Source organism: Lycium ferocissimum, chromosome 12, assembly GCF_029784015.1.
Source record: "Lycium ferocissimum isolate CSIRO_LF1 chromosome 12, AGI_CSIRO_Lferr_CH_V1, whole genome shotgun sequence".
Classification (NCBI taxonomy): Eukaryota; Viridiplantae; Streptophyta; class Magnoliopsida; order Solanales; family Solanaceae; genus Lycium; species Lycium ferocissimum.
Genome location: NC_081353.1, coordinates 27447911 through 27458876, shown reverse-complemented (window position 1 = coordinate 27458876; position 10966 = coordinate 27447911). Strand labels below are relative to the sequence as shown.

Genomic DNA, 10966 nt, shown 5'->3' with positions numbered 1-10966 from the left:
TCGTACCATATCTGGTTTTCTTAATAATTTGATACTTGACCTTTTATTTCTGTATCATTTGTTCAAAAACATACCTAACATAAAATTTAGCATGTGTGATTTAAGAATTGGAGTAGATTTTTAAATCGGCCTCTATTTTGCTGTGAGTGGCAAGTGAAAGGAAACTTAGCACTCCCATCCCTATTCTCCTATTCACTTCTTTTGCCTTTGTCTTAGATGACATGTGCCTCACATGTTGTATGTTACAGTATAAAAAGGATATGTTTTTGAAGAAATTTTACAAAGATCAACTTGATCCAGGTATATCATTGTCAACCAAAAAAAAGAGGATATAGTAATGTTGGAGGTCCTCAGTTTTTAGGTCTAACCTTCATGATGAACAAGTAATTTTTCAGTAAATTTTAACTTGGTGGGCATATTTAGCTTTATGCAGCTGAATTTTCTCTATGAAGCTTCATCAATTTTTCTAGACTTCAGCAATAAACAGGAGTACTTTATTAGTTTAACTGCAAATTCATTTCTTTTATGGACATATCATTCTGCCAATATGAGGCCTAGGCTAAGTATCAAGCTTAGATTTGAAGCATGTCCCCCTCTAGCATGTTGGTGCAACTCCACAAAGCTACATACACAAAATTTTGGAGTTCTATTACTGCTTTTATGTCAAGCCGGGTTAACCTAGCCTAATCATTAAGATTGAGACTTTAACAAGATTAAGAGATACTAGAGCCCCCAGGGCTACAGGCTAGTGGTTAGAGGAGCAATGTGTAATGTGTGAATTAGACATACATCCTTGGTTTGAACCCTACCAAAGCCTGGTCTATAAGTGGAGATGGGTAGAGCTGCGGCCCATTATCTAAGAAGTTTCGAACCGTGCACCACTTGGCCATTGGAAATTTCTCGGTTATCCAACAAGAAAAGAGATACTCTATTTGTTTCAATTTATGTGATATAGTTTGAACCCAAATGGAGTTTGAGAAACGAATGAAGAATCTTGGAACTTGTGGCCTACCCCACAAAGGTAGGATTAAGGTTTGCGTATACCTCACCCTCCCCAGACCCCACCTAATTGGGGGACTACACCGGGTATGTTGTTGTTGTTGGCCTTAAACACTTCAAATTGTGTGTCTATAGAACTTTTGAAACTTGCATGCTTTGTGTATTCCTTAGTTGATTCTTTTGTGCTCTTGTATATCACTTCCCATATTGATATGAAATGTTTGTTGCAGATGATGATGAAGATAAATAGTGTGGGTTGTTTTCACAGAAGATGGTGCAGTAGCAGCTTATACGATGAGTCCGCTTTGTTTGTTTGAGTGGTTGTTTCCTCTTTATTGGGCTGCAGAAATTCATTAATCTTGGAATCAGCTAAAACGCTTTATAGTAGAACCGTATCTGGAAGTGGAATGCCTGTAGTTGAGTTTTCTAATAATGGAAAATCCATTATAAGTAATAAGGCTCCATTTCTTTACGCACGAAGCTACTTATATTTTGGTCCATTCATTGGCATGGCGGAAATGGACTCCCCTAATTCTTGTTGGGTGTGCGAACAAAATACCACATTGGTAGCTGGAAAGAAAAAGGAGTTGGATACTCTTAATAATGTGAGGCCTTTTAGGGAAAACCGTGCGGGCTTGGCCCAAAGCAGACAATATCACATCATGTCAAGAGTATCTTTGGGCCTTTTTAGCCCAACAACTGGTATCAGAGCCAATGGTTTGACGGGACGAGTACGAAGATGGCGGAGTGTGGCATGGGGCCCAATAGTGCCTTTGCCGTCTGGGCCGGTTTACAATCTTTACCGTAGCTTTGAAGACGCATACATACCAGGATTCGGTGACCGTAAATACTCTGACGATGTGGGTGGCATATTGACACGTTGAATCTCTGACCCGTAATGAGTCATGTGGAACTTAGTTCGAGGGGGAGATTGTTGGGTGTACGAACAAAGTACCACATTATAAGGAGTTGGATACTCTTAATGATGTGAGGCCTTTTGGAGAAAACCATGCGGGCTTAGCCTAAAGCGGATAATATCACATTATGCTAAGAGTATCTTTGAGCCGTTTTAGCCCTAACTGGTATCAAAGCCAATGGTTTGACGGGACGAGTATGAAGATAGCAGAGTGTGGCGTGGGGCCCAGCTTTGCCTTTGGATTCGGTTTACAACCTTTGTAGCTTTGAAATACACGACCTTTAGGATTCGGTGACCGTAAATACTGCGGTGTGGGTATTGACACGTTGAATCTCGACCCGTAATGAGTCATGTGGAACTTAGTTCGAGGGGAGAGATTGTTGGGTGTGCGAACAAAGTACCACATTGGTATAAGAAAAAGGAGTATAAGGAGTTAGATACTCTTAATGATGTGAGGCCTTTTGGGGAAATCCGTGCGGGCTTGGCCCAAAGCGGACAATATCACATCAAATTAAGAGTATCTTTGGACCGTTTAGCCCAACACCTTCACCATGATTGTGTGCCTAAGATCATTCACAGGCACACAATTCAATATAACTAGTTGGAACTTTCATCTAGGTACGAGGTTGTTAGGATGTAAACTATTGCTAGTTGGTTCTGGTTGTGTCGGATCAATCTTTCCATTAAATAGACAGAAAACCAGTTTACATGGAAAACATGTTCAAGAGTATAATGATATGCCGAGGGTCTATAGAAACAGCCAATGGTTTGTCGAAGCAAATCCTACCTTCCTCGGACCCCTCGTGAGATTCTGTTGAGTATGTTGTTGAAGTTTTTACGCTTATTGTATGTTTTAGAATTGTGCGTGGGGCCCGGCTTATTTACTAACTTTGACAAACACAATAAGAACCTGTGCATACAGAAAGGCACGGCGTCGTGCATGCATATATACATATCGTACATATAAGCGGGAACGTTAGCTTTGACCGAACGATACACGCGACCCACACTATGTCTCGGACCTCTAAGAGTAATCACGGAATCATATGACGGGACGGTGACCGTAAATACTACGTAACAAAGAGTACGTACCAAAATGTGGGTAGCACACTTGACACGTTGAATCCTAGCGGGCGGGTCGACCAAAATAATAATGAGGCGTGAGAAACGCAACCCAGAAAAGGGGTCGATGCGGAACTTATATTCGAGGGAGAGATTGTTGGGTATGGAACATGCAATAACAAAGTACCACGAAATACAAATCATGCATGTCCGTACCATAAACATAAGTAAATAATCATCGTATACATATGCATATAAAGAAAAAGGTATACGTATACATATACTGAGGGACTATATATCGTATGGACACCATCCCCGTATCATCGCATCATCATATCATCATCGTATATATATATATATATAGATGTGAGGGACTCGGTGAATTTGTGCACGAATGCGTGTCTTGGCCGGGGACTCGGTGAAAGACATATTGTGCTTTGCACGAGCGAGTAGTGAGAAACCATGCACGTAAAATTAAGACTCGATAGATAAGTAAGTAGTTGGACGGAAATCATGTTAAGTTCTTTAAAAAACAAGTCGTTAGGACTATACAAAGGAACATCTCGGGGGACACGGATATCATCAAACCAATCCGGGCCCGCCCATGAGAGATTAAGGTCATTACGTATTGTGTGCCTAAGATGAAAGTTACGGACATTTTTCATAAGATCCTTTAGGAACAAAACCGTTTATACAACATTTCAAATATCATATCAAAGATATAAGGACCATATTTCTACTACATTAAGAATACCAATATCATGAGATGGATAAAGGTAAACATAATCGGATCATAGGAATAGAATTACCTCGAAGGATGTATGCCAAAGAAAGGAGGGTAAGCTTTACCTCGTGCTAGTTGATCTAACAACATCGTTATATACAAACATTAGCTACGGTCTTAAAACTCAATCTCGAACTAGCACTTAATTCTACGAGAAATTTGGGCAGCATTTCCCCTAAATTCAACCATTAAATCAACAACGACAACACCAACAATCATTCTAGCAACATGACAATCGATTCAAAACGCATTCTAACATTAGACTCTTTACGTATCAACATTTCATGGAAAACATGTCAACATCAAGATTACTAATCGAACCCATTCAAACAATATTCAAGAATACTTTAAACAATTCACACAATATTTCAAACAATCCAAACAATAAACTACTTAACCCGAAACCTTCCCAATTCAACAAGAACAACAACAACACCTTTCTTTCTTCCAAACTCATGAACTACACCAACAATCTACACTTTAACAATGTCATTCTCATAAATATAAAAACCACACTACAACCATGTTAACTCCCCAAATCAGCCCACAACAATTACAACTTCAACTTGGATCATTAAACTCTTATTATCAACATGAGATCTATAACAACAACAACCCCAAAACACTAAACAAATGTTAATTGTTGGCATACAAGGGACGACCACCCCCTCAACATGCCAACTTATGATTGCTTTTCAATGTTTGCTAAATACAATTAATTCACCATTGACTTTCCATCTATATGCACGGCCAAACACAACATACACGGTTCAACATCAAAATCTATATTTTCATGAATTTCATTCATTTCAATACTACAACATATACAAACCATCATAACATATAAAAGAGAAGATTAAACCTTGATTCCTTCAACTCGGCTAGTTCTTGCAAAGAATGAGTGTTTTGCTTGTTCAACAACTACCTCACGTTACTATATGTTTTTTTTTGGACTTTAATTTTTGCTCCTCTTGGCGAAATGGCCCCTTGCTTTTGTCCTGTCAAGTTTCTTGAAATTTCTAAGAGTTGAAGATGAGAAAACCAATTAGTCATCTTTTTATTACGCTTCCATGTGGCCAACGAATTGGTTCGTAGTGGCCGGCCACATGCCCCTCCTTTTTTTTTTTTTTTTTTTTTTTTTCCATTTTCATGAACTAATTACTTTCCAAAAATAACTTTTGACCTAAATTTCCTTAATATTCCATGCCACAAAATCGTAAGCACTTCGATGTCTTAAAACAAAATCGAGTTAAAGTCTCGACTTCGTATCCGGAATAGTTTTGTAACTTATCATGGTTAACCGGATTGTCCCGATATACGAAATACGGGATATGACTTTCCAGTTTCTATCAACTACAGGATTGATTTTACACAAATGTGGAGTGTGTACAGATGAACTATATGTTTTTTTATGTGCTTATGCTTGTACATTGTCAACTGTTATTTTTAATTTTTTGTTTTTGTTTAATCAAGGTTTCGGTTCGTGGAAATAGCCACTTGCAGAGTTGCGGGGCAAGACTGTGTACAATAGACCCTTATGGTCCGCACCTTCCCCAGACCCCGCGCATAGAGGGAGCTTAGTGCACCGGGCTGCCTTTTTTTTGTTTTTGTTTAATGAATTGGTTCATAGCTCAGACAGCAGCATGGAGCACTTATTGGTCGTTAAGGATCAATCTTACCACGAGGATAATACTTTCTCACAACTCCTTGTATTGTCATATAATATCCATCCCGCACCCCCATCTGCAACGCTCTTCTTACCAAGGGTGAAATTTTTGAATATATTCTCTTAGGGGTCGTTTGGTTTGAACACAAGTTATGATGGGATAAGTTATACTGAGATTATTTATGTTGGGATTAGTTATCCTAATATTATTTCTTATTGATTGTTTGGTTTGTTGTACTAAAAGTAATATGCATTGCATAACTTTTAAGAAAAAGTTGTTTGTTTACAAAAATACCCTCCACCTTATGTAGTAGAAAAAGGGTTTTGAGAACCTCAGGGCTATTTTAGTCAATTTCATGTTTTATCATGGGTATAAGTTATCCCGATTGATATAAGTTATCCTATTTTTAATCCTGGGATAACTTATCCCATGATTAGTAACCAAACAAAGGATAAGGTGGTACTAAATTTTTATTCCATCACTATTTTTGCTTATCCATCTACCAAACCATCCCTTAAAGTAAGCTTAATTTTGCTGAGCCATACACAATCAAGTAACTATGGTTGAATACAACATCAAGTTCGAGGTTGAGAAATTTAATTTTGCGGGATAAGTATGTTGATGGCAGACCATTGATAAGAACCGGTTAAAGTTCTTGTTTATGATTAACATTATGTTAATCGATGGATGTTTTCTTGCTTCTGACATTAAGACATTTGTCAGAGTATTATTCCCATCAACTGTACCAAAAATGTTTTAGGCATTAGACTAGCAACAAATAACAGTGAACTCAATATTCCTAGCCCGAAACAATGCTTTTACATATTCAATTTTTCACAAAGATAGATCTTCTCTGATCTTCCAAAACTTAAGAAATTTCCTTGGCTAAACGTAATTGTCTGGACTCAGCTTATCAGAATGAACCACCTTGTCATTAAATGCATGTAGCAATAGATTACAAACTTTGCGGGAAGATGGCCTTTCTGCAGGTGCAGTTTTGGTGCATTCCAGTGCTATTTCCAGCACCTGAAGTGCAGCACTTTTTTCATTGGGTAACAATGGTTTCAACACAGGATCAATGAGCTCTTCCCTAGCAGTTTCAGACATTTCAATACGCGACTCAACCCACCTCACCATGTCCATGTCTTCTCCAAAACTCCCATCAGTTGGCATCCTTCCACTCACAAGCTCCATGAGTACAATACCCATGCTATAAACATCACTCTTCTCAGTTGCCTTCAAAGAATAAGCATACTCTGCGAACAAATAGTCAACTTGGTAAACAAAAAAAACAAAAAAACACAATTTTTGCAGATACAAGAAATGCTACTCGAAAATTCAGAAAAAGATATGAATTTATATACCTGGAGCAATATAACCATAGGAACCAGCAAACCACAAAGTTGATTCAGTGTTGTAGGGATCATAATTATCGTGAATGGCTTTGGCCAGCCCAAAATCCCCCAAATGCGCCTCCATGTTAGAGTCCAGCAGAATATTGCTGGATTTGATATCCCTGTGAATGATCTTAGGCACACAATCATGGTGAAGGTACTCAACTCCTTGTGCCAATCCCACTGCTATCCTCAGCCTTGCCTCCCAGTCGAGGCACCTCTTCCTCTTGTTATTAGCCGGCTGCTTGTGCAGCCAATCCCACACACTTCCATTCTCCATGTACTCATAAATCAATACGTTTGAACCTTCTCCTCTATTATTACAGTACCCCAGTAGCCTCACCAAGTGCCTGTGCCTTATCCTCCAAAGTGTCTTGATTTCTCTTGCAAAGCTTTTGTCCAGCAACAGATCATCCTTGCTTGGTATTCTCTTGATTGCCACTATCTCTCCATTAAACAACTCAGCTTTATAGACAGTTCCAGACCCACCAGATCCGATTATGAAGTCATCGCTTAGATTATTTGTTGCTTCCATGATGTCATCCCACCTGATATCACGTTTGGCAGCCACACTTGCAAAAAGTGGTCTCTTTTGTCCCTGGGAAGAGCTGGAAGAGTAAGCACTATTTACTTCAATTCCTCTTCTGAAGGCTTCACGCCTTTGCTTGAAAAAGAGGGCAGCTCCAAGCAACATAAGTATGATTGCCACTGTAGTTGATATCACTGAAATGATTACCACTGTTGAGTTACTTAGTCCTGGTGGATCCTGATTTTTGGACCTCGAGTCTTGGCAATTTTGCAGAGGACTTCCACAAAGATGTGGATTCCCAGTGAATGCATCAGCTGGCCAGTGTGCATACTGTTTGTACAATTTGCCTTGAAGGTTGTTGTAGGAAAGGTTAAGCTTTCCCAAGCTGCTCATTTCACCAACTTGAGGAGGAACTTCTCCAGTGAGCTGGTTATGAGATAGATCAAGTGCTTCAAGTTTAGTGAGTGTCCCAACAGAAGGAGGAATTTTACCAGTGATGTTGTTGAAACTTAAATCCAGTATGCTTTGAAGATTCTGGAGTTGTCCAAGTTCACTGGGTATTTCACCTGTGAAGGTGTTTCCCGAGAGCCGGAGCATGTAGAGCTTGCTTAGGTTGCCGATGGTAGATGGAATGGGACCAGAGAGCTCATTTCTGTCAAGATTTAGGACATTTAGGGACTTTAGTTTACCAATTTCAAGTTGTAGAGTTCCATTCAGTGAGTTATCTTCTAGAGACAGCACCAAAAGCTTTGAGCAGTTAAACAATTCTCGAGGAAGAGGTCCTGAGAACTTATTTGAGGAAAGCTTGAGCTCGCCCAAGAGTGGTAAATTTCCAAGCCAAGCAGGAATTGATCCATAAAGAAGGTTGTTATTGAGATCCAGATGGGTGAGCTTTCTGCACAGAGAAAGCTGTGGAGGTATTGGACCTGTCAATTCATTTCCAGAGAGATCTAGCAGGGATAGTTCACGGATTAACCCCAATGTCCAAGGGATTTTTCCAGTGAAACGGTTGTTTCCTAGCCTTAACCTTTCAAGAAATGGTGAATATCCCAGATGGGGTGGAACCTCATGATCAAATGCATTATTTGTTACATCAAAAGAAAGAAAAGATGTTGAACTGCACAGGGCAGCTAAACTACCACTCAGTTTGTTATGAGAAAGATTTATTCTTGTCAGGTTTGAAACATTGATCAGTTCATCTGGAAGATTACCTTTGAACGAGTTGTTATAAAGCATAAGCTGCTCCAGAGCTCGAAGATAACCAAACGTCGCAGGAATGCTACCAGATAAGCGATTATCTGCCAAATCAAGGATCTTCAGTTGGTGACAGTTCCCCAAGCTTGCAGGAATCTCACCAGACAGATCATTCTGTCTAAGATCAATGAAATTCAGCTGCTTCAGCCTTCCAATTGTGATGGGAATGTGGCCTGTGAATGCATTTCCATAAAAATCGATCATCTGCAAGCTAGAGCAGTTACCTATCTCCATAGGGATATCTCCAGATAACTGATTCTCATATAAAAAGAGGATCTCAAGATTTCCAAGCATCCCAATCTCTTTCGGTATATTGCCAAGTAAATTATTGTGAGACAATGCCAATGTTTGGAGATTGGTGAGGTTTGCGATCAATGGAGAAAGTGAACCAACCAAAGTGTTGTTGTTAAGGAGGAGATCAGTCAACTCAACCAACTCGTACAGCTCTACTGGTATCGAACCATTGAGCGTGTTGTTAGACAAATCGAGCTGCTTTAGTGAAATGCATTCTCTCAATTCCACAGGGATCTCACCAGAAAGTTGGTTTTCAGAAAGCATCAAGTGTTCCAGGCTGCTTGCATTGGAACAAATCGTTTTTGGTATGCTACCAGAAAGATTATTGCTTGTCAGAACCAAGAATTGTAGCTGACCCATGTTGCCAAATTCTCCAGGAATTTCACCAGTAAGCCTATTTCCAGACAAGTCTAATTTCTGAAGGTTGCTCAACTTTGCCAAGGACTTGGGGATCGGACCTTCCAGCTGATTACCAAGCAAGTTGAGATACTGCAGCTGGTTCATTTCGACAAGCTGACTAGGAATCTGTCCGGAAAGGCTATTATTAGCAAAATTGAGAACTTGGAGGTTTCTAAGGTTAGCTAATTCTTCAGGGATTGATCCATTGAGATTGTTGAGTGCAATACTGAATGCAACAAGGCTAAAGCAGTTGCCAATCTCAGCTGGAATTGGACCTTCCAGTTGATTCTCCTGCAAATTCAAGTTCTCAAGCAGGCTGAGTTTTCCTAATTCAAGAGGAATCATACCCCTCATGCTGCATGAGGCCAAGCCAAGAGTGACCAAATTTTCAAGATTACCAAAAGTATTTGGAATTGATCCTGTTAGGCCATTATCACCAATTCTGAGAACTTGGAGATTTTTCAGCAAACCAATTTCAGAGGGAATGGGGCCAGTGAGTTGGTTGGAAAAAAGTAGGAGAGATTCCAAAGAAGAAAGATTAGAAAGAGTTGGTGGAATGGGACCTGAGAGGATATTAGAAGAAAGATCAAGTTGGAGCAGGTCATGCAAGAAGCCAATAAAAGGTGAAATTGACCCACTAAGTGAAGAGTCAGAAAGGTTTAGGCTTACAACTTGTAGTGAGTTTCTTGTACATGAAACACCTCTCCATTTGCAGAAATTTGGATTATCCTCTGACCAATCTCTCAAAACATTACTTGGGTCATCAACAAATGATTTCTTTATCTCCAAAAGAATCTTCAGTGTTGTTGATGATGATGATGCTGTTTCATTCTTGCAAAACACATAACCACTTGAACATAAAAGAAGTAATGTTACAGCAAACAAAACTAAGAAAAATCCTTTAAGCATCCTCATGATCTGTGATTGCAGAGATTTGAACTGAGACGCGGTCGAATAAATGAAGAGAAAGATAGGGAAATCAAACAACAGGACTAAATAAATTAGCAGCAGGAAAGGTTTGACTTTTTTCACTTATTGTTTCTGCTAGGAATGGTGTTTTGTTGTGGGTATTTAAGGAGAAGACGCGTGGTTTTAGAACCAGTGCATGCAGCAGCCATGGTTCTTGGACTCTACGTTAAATGAACTTTAAGCTTTAGTGCTGTATTTGGGTATTTACAAGTCTTAATGAAGGAAATCTTGAAATGGGTGCGGATGGAGTAATAACAAGAAGAGATAAGGAAGGAAAAGCTACAGCTACTCTCTCTCTGCAGTTGACCACAACTATTCCATTAATGTTCACCGAACTGCTACTCCATTCACAAAGAGGTTAAGAGAGAGAAGGAGATTCTTTCTTTAATGTGGAGATATATTATTAATGGTTGAAAGAGAAAAATAAAATAAAATTAGTGAATGATAAGACAAAGGTCAAGCACGAGTCCAAAAGGCCAGCTAATACACTACTATTGTACGTACTCCCTCCGTCCCATAACAAGTGTCGCTTTAGCCAAAAAAGTTTATCCCATAATAAGTGTTATCTTGGGAAATCAAGACATAAATTGTCTAGTTTTTTTCAATTCTATCCTTAGATAATAAATTAACATTTTTTCAATTCTATCCTTAGATAATAAATTAACATCTAAATGATGATTGGAAAAGCCACATAGTAAC

The 10966-nt window shown here is 39.2% G+C and overlaps 1 protein-coding gene across 1 annotated transcript; it reads right to left on the bottom strand.

The window, feature by feature from the left end:
- Window positions 1-5956: 5956 nt before the first annotated feature.
- LOC132040335 (LRR receptor-like serine/threonine-protein kinase GSO1) lies at window positions 5957-10662 on the bottom strand. Its single transcript, XM_059430973.1, has 2 exons — window positions 6793-10662; window positions 5957-6684 (listed from the first exon to the last, which is right to left on the bottom strand). Exons 1-2 carry the CDS (start codon window positions 10211-10213, stop codon window positions 6314-6316), a joined length of 3792 nt encoding a protein of 1263 aa, XP_059286956.1. The 5' UTR covers window positions 10214-10662; the 3' UTR covers window positions 5957-6313.
- Between the last annotated feature and the right edge of the window lie 304 nt (window positions 10663-10966).

What these genes read in the sequence shown, in the direction of transcription:
- LOC132040335 (XM_059430973.1), bottom strand. Translation starts at nt 10,213, where the DNA reads ATGAGGATGCTTAAAGGATTTTTCTTAGTTTTGTTTGCTGTAACATTA. An exon ending in CTATGGTTATATTGCTCCAG is followed by an intron (nt 6,685 to 6,792) that starts GTATATAAATTC and finishes ATTTGTTCGCAG; the next exon opens with AGTATGCTTATTCTTTGAAG.